At 58.7% G+C, this 13,628-nt stretch overlaps 1 protein-coding gene across 1 annotated transcript; it reads right to left on the bottom strand.

Moving 5' to 3' along the window:
- Positions 1–270: 270 nt before the first annotated feature.
- Positions 271–1,434, bottom strand: LOC121355122 (olfactory receptor 51G2-like). Its single transcript, XM_041470318.1, has one exon. It carries the CDS (start codon positions 1,243–1,245, stop codon positions 271–273), a length of 975 nt encoding a protein of 324 aa, XP_041326252.1. The 5' UTR covers positions 1,246–1,434.
- Between the last annotated feature and the right edge of the window lie 12,194 nt (positions 1,435–13,628).

The raw sequence follows: 13,628 nt of genomic DNA, 5'->3' as shown, positions 1-13,628 counted from the left end.
CCAGGGGTGTGACAGAGCCCCCAGACCCAGGGGTGTGACAGAGCCCCCAGTCCCAGAGGTGTGATAGAGCCCCCAGACCCAGGGGTCTGACAGAGCCTGCAGTCCCAGGGGTGTGACAGAGCCCCCAGTGCCAGGGGTGTGACAGAGAGCCCCCAGTGCCAGGGGTGTGACAGAGCCCCCAGACCCAGGGGTGTGACAGAGCCCCCAGTGCCAGGGGTCTGACAGAGAGCCCAGTCCATGAGCACTCTCTGGCAGAACTGGAGGAGCAATCTACCAGTCAGAGGCAGGCTTCCTGCACAGGGCCCTGAGCAGCGCCTCGCGGATGTGGGTGGATTTGATGCTGTAGATGAGGGGGTTGAGGGCGGGGGGAATGATGAGGTAGGTGTAGGCCACCAAGGTGTTAACGAGGGGAGGAACGTTCCTGCCAAAGCGATGGATCATGGACAGCCCGATCATGGGGATGAAGAACACCAGGACAGCACAGATGTGCGAGACACAGGTGTTCAGAGCCTTCAGACACTCCTCCTTGGTGGTGAGGCTGACGACGGTTCTGATGATGAGGATGTAGGACAGCACGATGAAGACGAAGTCCGTCCCCACGGTGGACAAGAGAATGATCATGCCGTAGAAGACGTTGACCTTTATATCTGCGCAGGCCAGGTTCATGATGTCGGGGTGGAAGCAGAAGGAGTGGGACAGCTCCGTCCTGCCGCAGTAGGTCAGCCTCTTGAGCAGGAAGGGAATGGGGAGCAGCGAGAGCACGCCCCTGAGCACGATGGCCAGGCCTATCTTCAGCACCGTGCCCTGGGTCAGGATGGCCGGGTGCCTCAGCGGGTGGGAGATGGCGACGAAGCGGTCAAAGGCCATGGCCAGGAGCACGGAGGACTCGATGAAGGACAGGATGTGGATGAAGCACATCTGGGCGAGGCAGGCGTCGAAGGCGATGCGGCGCGCGCCGAACCAGAAGAGGCCCAGCGTGGTGGGCAGGGTGCAGAGCGCCAGGCCCAGGTCGGTGACGGCCAGCATGGACAGGAAGTAGTACATGGGCTCGTGGAGACTCGGCGTCCTCCCGACGATGAACAGGATCACGCAGTTCCCCAAGAGCGCAGAAAGGTACAGGGCACAGAAGGGGATGGAGATCCAGGGGTGAAGGGCTTCCAGGCCCGGGATGCCCACCATGAGGAAAGCTGAAGGCTGGTGGAAGGAGCCATTGAGTTCCCACGGGGTGTGTGAGTCATGCTCCATCCCAGCTCAGCTCTCACATGGCCTAGACCTAAAACAAACCAACAACACAAACCCCACGCAGCTGGACTCTGTGCTGAGCAGAGGAGCTGCACAGCCCTGCACCTCCCCACCAGCCTCTGCAGGGATCCCTGAGCTGGCTGGGAACAGTGCCACACAGGCTCCTGCTCACCCATTAAATCCCAAACTGAAGGGAAAGGATGGACAGTTTTTGTTTGAAAAGAGGGGGAAAAAAGAAATACTTGAAATGCTTTAGAATGAATGGGAAAACATTCCACTATTTCAGAGTCATCCCCAAATTCCAGGGTTTGAGATGCTCTGTGGAGTGAGCAAACGCCTTTTCCAAGCTCATCCCAACCACGACCAAGCTGCTAGGCCAAGGCTGCTGGTTTATGCCAACTGGAGATCAAAAGGTGTGAAAATTGTGAAAGTTTAACCCTGATACTTCTTATTTAGGAAATCAACACTGGAAAGAAATGCAAAATTTGTTGGCACTGGCACTGGCACTGGCACTGGAAGGCCAGAGAAGCTGTGGCTACCCCATCCCTGCAAGTGTTCAATGCCAGATTGGAGCAGCCTGGGCCAGGGAAGATCTCCCTGCCCCTGGAGCTGTGGGAACAGCTTGGTCTTTAAGGCCCTTCCCAGTCCAAACCATGGGATTCCATGATTTCCAGCAGAACAGAGCATCAGCCACTCAGACCCTCCTGCTCTCAGCTCAGAAGATGGGTCCCAGGGCAAGGTGGATTTTCGGAGGTACTCACACCCCCAAGCCCTGCTCTTTTCACAACCTTACTGCCAGGTGGAGGGGAATAAATGAGCAAAGCCCCACGGGGCCACAGGCTCCGTGTGGGGCCTGGGACACCCGTTGGGAACAGGCAAGCACAGGGCAGAGCACAAGGTGTTCCAGGTTCAGAGCCCTGGGGAGCACCCCGGCAAGGCTCTGGGGGTGAACTGGAGGGCAGGGGGCACACGGGGGGTGGGGGGTCTTTGGCACAGAGCAGAGGGGAGCGAGGCTTGGCAGAGATCCAGCCGTGCCTGCTCCACTTCAGCAGGATGTCAGCGAGGCAGGTGAGACAGGTGGGGTGGAATGAGAGATCCAGGGAAGAGGCAGGTCCGGCCCTGAGCAGAGGAGGTTTGTTTGAAGGGATCCTCCTCCAAGGGGATCAGGGAGGCTGGACCAGGATCTTCACAGCGGAGCGTGGATGAAGGATGGAGGCAGCAGTGGCAGCTGAAATGAGGGGTTTGGACTGAGTGAAGGAGAAATGTTTCCCCATCGAGGTTGCACATCTCCATGCACAGACGTTTTCCACACCCAGCTGGACAGAGCCATGAGAGGTCCCAGCTGGCCTGCACGAGGCAGGTGCTGGACCAGAGATCTTCAGAAGTCTCTCCAACGTGAATTATCCAGTGAACCTCCGGGCCTTGGCACAGTCCAGTTTCCTGCATTTCCTTGGCAATGCTGACAGGGTCCCTGAGCCCCTCAGCGACACAGTGACCCGCTGGGTGGGTGGGGGAAGGCAGCAAAGGTGCAAGATGAGCTAATTAAAGCAAAAAAATACTTGTGACTTCAGTCTTCCTGCACCTTCCACAGGATACAAAAGTGTGCCTGGATTTTGAGCCAGAAGTTTGCCGTAACACAGCTCATCTTTGAATAACAGACAATCCTTCCATGACGTATTTATTAGGGTCCTAATATGATTTTCTTCATTAGATTCTCAGCTTGAGAGTCTAATGTGACAATAAATCCTGAAGCTTAGCAAGGACAAGCATCTTCCTGCTCCGGGGGCAAAAGCAGCACATAACTGATGGCACCTGGGGAGAACCCAGACCATTTGATTTTCTCCAGGCAGGGCAGAGCCACGTGTTGGTATCAGAGCCACCCTGCCCTGCAGCGTGCCCGGTGCTGAAGGGACAGTCAGCCCTTCCTCAGGAGAGCCTGGGCAGCACAGGGAGGGCTTGGGGCAGCTGGTGCATCCCCTGATGGCTCCACAGAGCCTGGTGGTGCCACAGCAAACTGCCCACGGGTACCTCTGGCCCTCGCTGCTGGCTCAGAGCTCCCCAAAGGGAAGAGCTGCCCCTTTCTGCCAATGCCACAGCATCTGGAGGGTGTGAGGCCCTGGCACAGGGTGCCCAGAGCAGCTGGGGCTGCCCCTGGATCCCTCACCGTGGCGTCCCTTCGCATGCCTCTAAAGCCACCTCCTGGTGTTTCGCCTGTCTCTGACTTTGATGCTCACCAGTAACTCAAATTGCTGGTGTTTGAAGGGCTCTTGTCAGCGAGGGCAGCAGCAGGGCCCTGGGAGCTGGGGCTGGGCTGGGCGAGGCTCAGAGCTCTGCTCCTTCCCAAAGAGGAGACCTTGCTGCTCTCACAGCCCCACAACCAAGTGAGGGCTCAGCAAAGGGAGCAGCATCAGGGCTGGAGTTTTGGAAAACCAAAAACCAACAGATCAACAAGGGCACCCTGGGGATGCAGCTCCCAGAGAGCCCCATGGCCTGGTGACACTGGACACAGGACAGGGACCATGGGCAGGACAGGGACCATGGCCAGGACAGGGACCATGGGCAGGACAGGGACTGTGGGCAGGACAGGGACCGTGGCCAGGACAGGGACCGTGGGCAGGGCCATTCCCACGGCTGACACGGCCCCCAGGAAGGGGAGAGCAGCTGGATCTCACTCACACCAGGCCACAGCCCATCGGCACCACCGACAGCTCCACACGAGACACCAACAGCCCCCTGCTCCACACATCCCACCCGTGTCACCACGGAGCCACAGGGACCACCCGAATGGCACTGGGGCCATGGGGACCACAGGGACAACCCGAGTGGCACTGGGGCCACAGGGACCACGGGGACAACCCAAGTGGCACTGGGGCCACGGGGACCACCCAAGTGGCACTGAGGCCACCATGGAGCCATGGGGACAACCCGAGTGGCACTGAGGCCATGGGGACCACGGGCACAACCTGAGTGGCACCGGGCACAGCTGCCCCCCGTGTCACTGCCCCACCAGAGGGGCTCAGGGAGCAGTGCTGGGCACAGCTGCCCCCCGTGTCACTGCCCCACCAGAGGGGCTCAGGGAGCAGTGCTGGGCACAGCTGCCCCCCGTGTCACTGCCCCACCAGAGGGGCTCAGGGAGCAGTGCTGGGCACAGCTGCCCCCCGTGTCACTGCCCACCAGAGGGGCTCAGGAGGTGCACTGGGCACAGCTGCCCCCCGTGTCACTGCCCACCAGAGGGGCTCAGGAGGTGCACTGGGCACAGCTGCCCCCCGTGTCACTGCCCACCAGAGGGGCTCAGGAGTGCCTGCACTTACCGAGGGTGCCGGGGGCTCTCAGGCTCAGCCGTGCCGAGGAGCAGAGGGAGATCCCGTGCCCATATCCGTGCCCGTGCCCTGTCCCTGCCCAGGGGCAGCCCTTTTAACGCTGACCCTGCCCAATCACCCGAGCCGTGAGCCCCGCTCGGTGCGCAAACAGCGGGAGGAGTGTGTGCCGTAAATGAGCGTTTCCATTTATGCTGCTCTCCCAGCAGGCAGGATTTTCTCCTGATAGTTTATTGGTGACATGTTTATGGCTCCCGGAGATTTATGGCTGGCAGTGCTGCAGCCACGGTGCTGGCAATACACATAATTTTTATTGGGAGGGCAAATCTGTAGTGGAAGTCATAAATTTTGCAAGAGGAGTGCTTGCAGCATTGCTCCGAGGGAATGACAGAGGGGAAGTGACCATGGCCAGGACAGGGACCATGGGCAGGACAGGGACTGTGGGCAGGACAGGGACCGTGGCCAGGACAGGGACCGTGGGCAGGGCCATTCCCACGGCTGACACGGCCCCCAGGAAGGGGAGAGCAGCTGGATCTCACTCACACCAGGCCACAGCCCATCGGCACCACCGACAGCTCCACACGAGACACCAACAGCCCCCTGCTCCACACATCCCACCCGTGTCACCACGGAGCCACAGGGACCACCCGAATGGCACTGGGGCCATGGGGACCACAGGGACAACCCGAGTGGCACTGGGGCCACAGGGACCACGGGGACAACCCAAGTGGCACTGGGGCCACGGGGACCACCCAAGTGGCACTGAGGCCACCATGGAGCCATGGGGACAACCCGAGTGGCACTGAGGCCATGGGGACCACGGGCACAACCTGAGTGGCACCGGGCACAGCTGCCCCCCGTGTCACTGCCCACCAGAGGGGCTCAGGAGGTGCACTGGGCACAGCTGCCCCCCGTGTCACTGCCCCACCAGAGGGGCTCAGGGAGCAGTGCTGGGCACAGCTGCCCCCCGTGTCACTGCCCACCAGAGGGGCTCAGGAGGTGCACTGGGCACAGCTGCCCCCCGTGTCACTGCCCACCAGAGGGGCTCAGGAGTGCCTGCACTTACCGAGGGTGCCGGGGGCTCTCAGGCTCAGCCGTGCCGAGGAGCAGAGGGAGATCCCGTGCCCATATCCGTGCCCGTGCCCTGTCCCTGCCCGTGCCCGGGGCAGCCCTTTTAACGCTGACCCTGCCCAATCACCCGAGCCGTGAGCCCCGCTCGGTGCGCAAACAGCGGGAGGAGTGTGTGCCGTAAATGAGCGTTTCCATTTATGCTGCTCTCCCAGCAGGCAGGATTTTCTCCTGATAGTTTATTGGTGACATGTTTATGGCTCCCGGAGATTTATGGCTGGCAGTGCTGCAGCCACGGTGCTGGCAATACACATAATTTTTATTGGGAGGGCAAATCTGTAGTGGAAGTCATAAATTTTGCAAGAGGAGTGCTTGCAGCATTGCTCCGAGGGAATGACAGAGGGGAAGTTCTGGCTGTCTCCCCTTGACCGGTGAGACACCAAATGTTTAATTAAAATCATAATATATTGCACAATAAAAACAAACTGCATGTCACAAAGGCAAACACAGCCCCAGGTGTCCCCTCGGGTGGCCCAGGAGCCGTCTGTGCCAAGGTGTCTTGTGGCAATAAATTTATCTTTGCCCCCTCAGCTGTGGGGTAGAAACTGAATTTAACCACTACTTCTGTGCCTGAACAGGCTAGGGAGAGCAAATGGGTTTGTCTCATGTGGGGTGTCTGTGGAAAATGCAGCTCTGGCCCTAAATGACACTTCTGTGAACCCCTCTGTGCTGGGGCACTGCCCTCCGTGGACACCGGGAAATTCACAGGATCCCGGGATCACTGACACTGGAGAAGTGTCCAAGACCACCGAGTCCAACCTGCCCCCGAAGCCCACCTTGTCCCCAGCCCAGGGCACCGAGTGCCACATCCAGGCCTCCCTTGGGCACCTCCAGGGATGGGTTCTTGTAAAGCTTTACACACGGGAGGACAGCACAAGAGGATCGGCCCCAGGCTGGGCCAGGGCAGGCTCAGCTGGGACAGCAGCAGGAATTTGCCCATGGAAAGGGTGCTCAGGGCTTGGCAGGGGCTGCCCAGGGAGCTTTGCAGTGCCCATCCCTGCAGGTGTCCCCTGGGGGTGGCACTGAGTGCTCTGGGCTGGGGACAAGGTGGCCATGGGGCACAGCTGGGGCTCCATGGGCTGGGAGGGCTGTGCCAGCCCCGGGATTTGGGATGCTGGGATTCCATGACCAAGCCTCCAGCCCTTTTCCTTCCCTCCTCACCCTCCCTTCCCACCCTGCTGCCAGCCCTGGCCCCTGAACTCTGCCCCGCAGAGTCAGATTATGGGGACTGGCTCAGCCTCAACTCACAAACACTGCTGGTGCCAGGGGGAGGCTGTGCCCACCCCAGCCAGCTCCTGGGAAAGCTCCTGTTATTTTCCTAAAGACGGGAAAACAGATGAAAGCTGCTCAGACCCTCCCCAGGCGCAGCAGAACCCCTGGGAACGGGAGTTCAGCAGGAAACCACGGGAGCGGCTTGGGGGGAGACATCCCTGTGGGAATCTTGGCGTGGGCAGCTCCCGAGGCACAGAGCAGAGGAACTGCAAGGCTTGGAGCTGTGGGGGACGATGAATCAGTCTCACGCTGTGCAGCAGGGCGGCTGAAGGAAATTGTGTCTGCCCCATCCCCGGGAGGGCTCAGGGCCAGGCTGGAGCACCCTGCCCTAGTGCAAGGTGCTCCTGCCCATGGCAGGGTGGAACAGGATGGGCTTTGGGGTTCTCTGCAGCCAAACCACTCTGGAGTTCTGTTGGGCAAACTAAAGGATCCTCACCTCGCCGTGCTGCCCCAGGAGTGGCTATTGATGGCCATTTAGGGAGGTCATTTTCAGCTTGGCATTCCCTTGGCACGTGTCCCAGCATCTGGCAATCAATTCCGAGGTTTCCTGAGCGGGAGCAGCACCTCAGCCACCGTGTCATGGAAAACAAAACATCTCTCACCTGTGGGCTTGTCTGATCCTTTTGCACATCCTTGGGGATCCCACCACATCCAGCAGTGATGGGTTCCATAATTCCACTATAAGCTCATTTTAAAAAATACTTTTTCACTTGATCAAAATCACAGGAAGCTTTGTGCTGGCAGCGAGCTCAAATACCAATTTATGAGTATTCTTTAATGTATCTTTAATATGCTGATATTTTCAGGGCTTGTTCTCCCCTTCCTGGTTCACGTAGTGTGAGTGAAGCTGAATAAGAATTCCATATGGATCATCTCCTCCCCAGTTTTTATCTTACAGACCCTTCCCATATTCCTTCATTGTCTCTGCTCAGGGCTGAAAATTCCTTTTCTGACAATCTTGTTTTCTACAGGAGCTTCCTTAGAGTGGTCAGGCTGATAAACTGAAATGTTGTAGGTTCCTTCCAACCAAATCTTCCCCTTGCCCTTCTCCTGCCTTCCCGTTTTCTCACTCTGCACAAGTCCCTGCCAGGAGGGGACAGGAGCAGAGGGAACGGCCTCAGGCTGGGCCAGGGCAGGCTCAGCTGGGACAGCAGCAGGAATTTGCCCATGGAAAGGGTGCTCAGGCCTTGGCAGGGGCTGCCCAGGGAGCTTTGCAGTGCCCATCCCTGCAGGTGTCCCCTGGGGGTGGCACTGAGTGCTCTGGGCTGGGGACAAGGTGGCCATGGGGCACAGCTGGCACTGCCTGGGCTGGCAGGGCTGTGCCAGCCCCAGGGATTTGAGATGCTGGGATTCATCACCTTATGAACATTTTACAACCTTGACCCTGACCGTGGATGGAGTGACAGAGGGAGGTGCTCCCACTCCCACTCGTGTTTCGCAGCTGCACACCTGCACAGGTGAGGCTCGGGGCAGCTCCAGGAGGGAAAGGGTGACTCTGGCTGGAACCAGCACGAGCCCCAGGTGAAGCCAAGGGCGATCAGCCACTCTCCTGTGCTGCCATCGGGGACACACGGGAGCCCCCACACCCTCCTGTGAGCGAGTGAGCTCTCCAGGGGCAAACATTGACACAGTTAATGCCTGGCTTGGTCCATCAGGGAAATAACCAGCGCGGGCTCAGAAAAGGCAGAGGGCACAGGGAGTGGGGCTGCACAGGCAGCAGGCTCCACTGTTAGAGCACGGGATGGAAAATCAAACAGCCCGGAGACATCTGCAAACAGCAGGTTCTGCTTGCCCGTGCTGAGCTCAGAGGGCAGAGAGGTTCAGAGGCACAGCCGGGCATCCCTGGCTGAAAACAGGCTCAGAGCCCAGACCCCTGCCAGGCTGAGAGCTGCAAATGGAAGGGACCCAAAGCTCCCAGAGAGAGCCCCAGGAGGGACCCGGGGATGGGGAAGGGCCTGGAGGGGCCCCCGAGGTGCCTCGGTCAGTTCAGCTGGAGCAGCCTGAGGTCAGAGCTCCCCGGGGCTGCAGCTCCTCCCGAGGGGCAGCGCAGGGACAGCTCCGAGCTCTGCTCTGGGACAGGGACAGCACCAGGGAGCGCCTGGGGCTGGGCCAGGCCAGGCCAGGCTGCAGAGCAGGGAAAGGCTCTTCCCCAGAGGCTGCTGGCACTGCCCAGGCTGCCCAGGGAATGGGCACGGCCCCGAGGCTGCCAGAGCTCCAGGAGCCTTTGGCCAGCGCTGCCAGGGATGCCCAGGCTGGGCTTGGGGGGTCTGGGCAGGGCAGGGGTGGCACTGGGGGGTCCCTGGGGGTCCCTTCAGCTCAGGATATTCTGGGATTCTGAATAACACCTGGGATGCAATAAATTTTCCCTGATGGGGAAGGAATGTCAGGCGAAGCTGTGCCACTCGTGCTGCTGGGTGGTGCCAAGGACAGCAGAGCCCAGACCCAGCTGGGGACTCTGGGACAAGCAGGAGTCATTCCTGAGGGGAGCATTGCCCCAGTCCCCCTCCGGCTCCCATCCAGCACAGCTCCACCAGCAGTGGTGGCAGGAGAGGGCACAGCATGAGCTGTGGAGAACCACTGCTCTGCCAAGGCAACCCAAATGTGTCACTGAAAAGCCCACTTTGACTTCTGCAGCCTTCCCACGTGCCCAAAACGGGCCAGGTGGGTCCAGGTGCTTGCCAGGGACGGGGACAGCTACAGCCTGCTCTGCAGGAGGATTTCCTTCCTAGAAAGATTTCATTTCAGGGTCTCCAGGTTGCCTGGCCACGTCTGGATCTAGTGGCAGGGTTGAGGTGCACGAGTGGTGTGTGAATTTCTCATTTTTTCTTTACCCTGTTTCACAAAGTTTAAAGACACCAGAATTCCAGAATACAGACTCACAGAGTCCCAGGCCAGTTTGGGTTGGGAGGGACCCTAAAGCTCACCCTGTTCCACCCCCTGCCACCAGACCAGGTTGCTCCAAGGCCTTTCCAGCCTGGCCAGGGATATAATTCTGAAAAGGTTGAGAAGAGTCCATGTTTTGATCTCCTCAACAGATCTTATGTTCTGCAGTTTGAAGTAGTTTCATTCTCATAAGGCCAAATGTGTCCATTCTCCTTTATCACTCTGTTTTAATGGGATTTTTGGAAAATATTGCAGCAGGCGTGTCACTAACAACACAAGGAAATGAGGGCAGAGCTGTGAGGAGAGGCAGTAACAACATTATGCTGCAATTCTGCAATGATTTCTCCAAAATAAATCACTGGGAAGTCATCAAACCGGTCAAAATTCAATCTGGCAAACCATTATCAGATGATTCTGCTTCCAGAAGGGCCGGGAGAAAGATCCAGGGGAATTTATGGCCAGTAGATGAGCAGCTGTGATGCTGAGTGATCTCAGAGCCTGTGCTGCTCACGGAGAGGTGGCTTTGGGCTGGTGTCACACGCCATCTGCACCTCTGGGCCCTTGTGGCTCTGCACAAGTCCTGCCAGGAGGGGACAGCCCGGGGGACAGCAGCTCTGCTCCAGGGAACAGGGACAGGAGCAGAGGGAACGGCCTCAGGCTGGGCCAGGGCAGGCTCAGCTGGGACAGCAGCAGGAATTTGCCCATGGGAAGGATTGCCCAGCCCAGGAACAGCTGAGGGTTTATCTGTGCATGGCCTAAAAAGCTATAAACACCACATGCCATGGTGCCACGCCCCAGGGAAACCAGAGACAGAGTGTTTGGGATCTGGGATGGGGGGTGTGGGCTGGGATTTGGTTTGAGGTTTCCTTGTTTGAGCCGACAGAGCATCTCAGCTCACCTCAGAGCAGGTGAGCTCCACAGCTTCGGGGAGCACATCCAGCCATCACCTCCATCTTCACAGGTGGCCCCACATCTGGGACACTCAGCGCAGACTCGGGGAAACCCAGAAGCTGCATTTTGGGAGGTTTCTCTCATCGTGTGACAAGCCCTGTGTCCCCTTATGGTGTCCCACGTGGTGTACTTGAAACACCCAGTCCGTGCTGGCCTCGCTGGTGGCCTGCTGCCTGCTCGGGCTGAGGCTGACTAAGGGATGGAGTCTGCTCACCCAGAGCCAGGGGCTGCTCTGCCCGGCGGTGCCTGATGTGAACAGAGCATTCTGTGTGCTCTGCCTGGCTCAGAACATCAGGCCATGTCCAGTTCCAGACACAGCAAGCTTCCCAAGGAAGGTGTGAGCACCCTCGGGATCACCGGGTCACCTGGAAGTGCCTGCACCCTCACAGGACGGAGAAATCCCAAAGTGCAGAAGCAGAGGAGTTCAGAGGCTGATCCTCAAACAATAAAGAGGACAAATATCTCCGTGGAATGCACCAGAGTATCCCAGATCAGACTCTGTGTCAGAGCCAGTCTCCTTAACTCCTTTAACTCCTTAGCACCCGTTTTTTGGTCTTGCAGAGCAGATGAAGTTTGGTAAGAAAGTTGTGCTGCTGCAGACACTTCTCCCTTCCTGGGAAGGAAAACTCTTTCAAATCCATCAACACAAGCCCAGCTGGATCTCTGGAGGGGCTGTGTGGGGCCAGCTGATACCAAAGGAATGTCAGACAAGGGATGAAAATGTGAGATTGGTACAAAACACAAATGTTGATCAGAATAGGAATGGAGTGAGGCAGTGTCATTAATTCATCATCATCAAGAGGTTTGGGATGGGAAGGACCTCACAGCCCACCCAGTGCCACCCTGCCATGGCAGGGACACCTTCCCCTGTGCCAGGCTGCTCCAGCCCCAGTGTCCAGCCTGGCCTTGGGCACTGCCAGGGATCCAGGGGCAGCCCCAGCTGCTCTGGCAATTCCATCCCAGCCCCTGCCCACCCTGGCCCAAGGCCAGGCTGGACACTGGGGCTGGAGCAGCCTGGCACAGGGGAAGGTGTCCCTGCCATGGCAGGGTGGCACTGGGTGGGATTTGGGGTCTCTCCAGCCCCAGCCAGTCTGGGATTCTGTGGTTTCCCTTTCTCTTTCTCCTCCTTGTCCATGCAGCCCCTGGCATAAGGAACAAGCTGGGTTGGGACATCCCAGAGGAGGAGCCCAGCCCAGGGAAGGCTCAAGGAAAGGGCCTGGCAGGAGCCTGCAGACAGGACAAGCCAGCAGCAGTTTCCCTGCAGGGAGAGTTATCTTACAGCATTCCTGGTGTGGCTAACCAGGAGGGATCGCCCTGGGATGGCTGGAGCTCCTCCGTGAGCACTGGGTGCTCCGAGAGGGGCAGCTCAGCAGCCCAGGGATGGATCATGGCACTTATGCACCCCGAGTGTGCTGGGGGAGCGTGGCCAGCCCCACACATCACAGGTGACTTCGGGTGGCACTGCACACCAGGGCTCCCTGGAGCTCCCTTCAGAGCCGCCTGTCCTCGTGGGGGCAGAACCTGGGCGGTGGGACAGAATTTCCTGATGTTCCCAAAAGGCTTATGGGCTGAGCAGGTACAGGAAAAACCACACACTGCCCTGCAGAGCCCTCAAGGAGACCACAGTCACATTTCTGGGTCTGTGTCCCAGCTGACAGATTTCTGGGCTTGTCCACAGGCCAGCAGTTCTTGTCTCCATAACTGCAGAGATGTGACTCACTCTGGCTGTGCAGTGAAAGCTGAGGAGTCCAGAGGGTCACACAACTCTGGGAACTGACAGTTTCATAGCCTGGACTGAACAGGGACGTCGCAAATAAAAACACAAGTCTGGAACACTCTGTCTTTCTGCAGAGAGCAGGTCTCCTCCCAGCAGTGCATCCCGGCGGGATCCTGCTCCCAGCAGCCTTGTCTCTGCTGTGCCTGCAGGGAGGGCAGCGTTGCCACACGGCCGCCCCAGCTGTGCCCTTCAGAGCGCGGGCACCCCAAAACGGGAGCGGGACGATGTGGATTGTCACAGCCCAGCCCTGGCGGAGAGGAGCAGTGCCCCGGAGAGGTGCCGGGGATGGGAAGGAGCACAAGGAGTTTCTGCCAGGAGGGGACATTGCCCACGAGTCTGGAGAGGGCAGCAGGGGTGAATTCGGGCATTAGGGAGCGGCCGCTGCGGGCTCCAGGCTGGGGAGCATGGAGAGAGAGTCTGCCTTTGGGCAGCAGCCCTGGCCCTGCAGCCTGTCCCTCGGGGGATCTTTTCCAGCTCTGCCCAGGGGCTCAGGGCACCGGGAGATGGGCACTGGCCAGCAGCTGCTTCCCAAGCTGTGGGGCACAGACGGGCTGGCTGCAGGAGGTCAGCGTGGAGCACAGGGGCACAGGCAGCTGCTGAAGTGTGGCCTTCACATGCCCTCTGAACAGACAGAATTCTGAGACAAGCAGAGAAGAAGGAAAAACAAAACTCCTATCTGGCTTGCTGTGCTGAAGTAGAATGCGATGTTGAGATGTTTACCCGAAGTGAGGAAGCTTTGTTCCTTGGCCTGTCAGGGCCAGGAGTGTGTGTGTGTGAGTCCAGACTGTGTGCAGACACTCACGGGACAGCCAGAGCACCAGTGCAGCTCTGCGCAGCCGTGGGCAGGGGTGGGTGCAAGGCAGGTTCACTTTAGATGCAATGTGTACAGTACAGAATAATAAATTTATTCTTTAGCCTGCTGATGGTGGAGTCAGATGCAACATTTTCTCTCCTTCTCCAACGTCTGGGTCGCCTGAGATACAATACTGAAGGCCTTGGCTCATGCCCCAGGGGACAGTGCCCAGGAGGGCCCTGGTGGTGGGCAGGTGGGACAGCAG

The sequence above is a fragment of the Pyrgilauda ruficollis genome, unplaced genomic scaffold (assembly GCF_017590135.1).
Source record: "Pyrgilauda ruficollis isolate IOZ18807 unplaced genomic scaffold, ASM1759013v1 scaffold244, whole genome shotgun sequence".
In the NCBI taxonomy this organism is placed as follows: domain Eukaryota; kingdom Metazoa; phylum Chordata; class Aves; order Passeriformes; family Passeridae; genus Pyrgilauda; species Pyrgilauda ruficollis.
The sequence above is the reverse complement of the archived record's forward strand: the minus strand, read 5'-3'. Positions and strand labels throughout refer to the sequence as shown.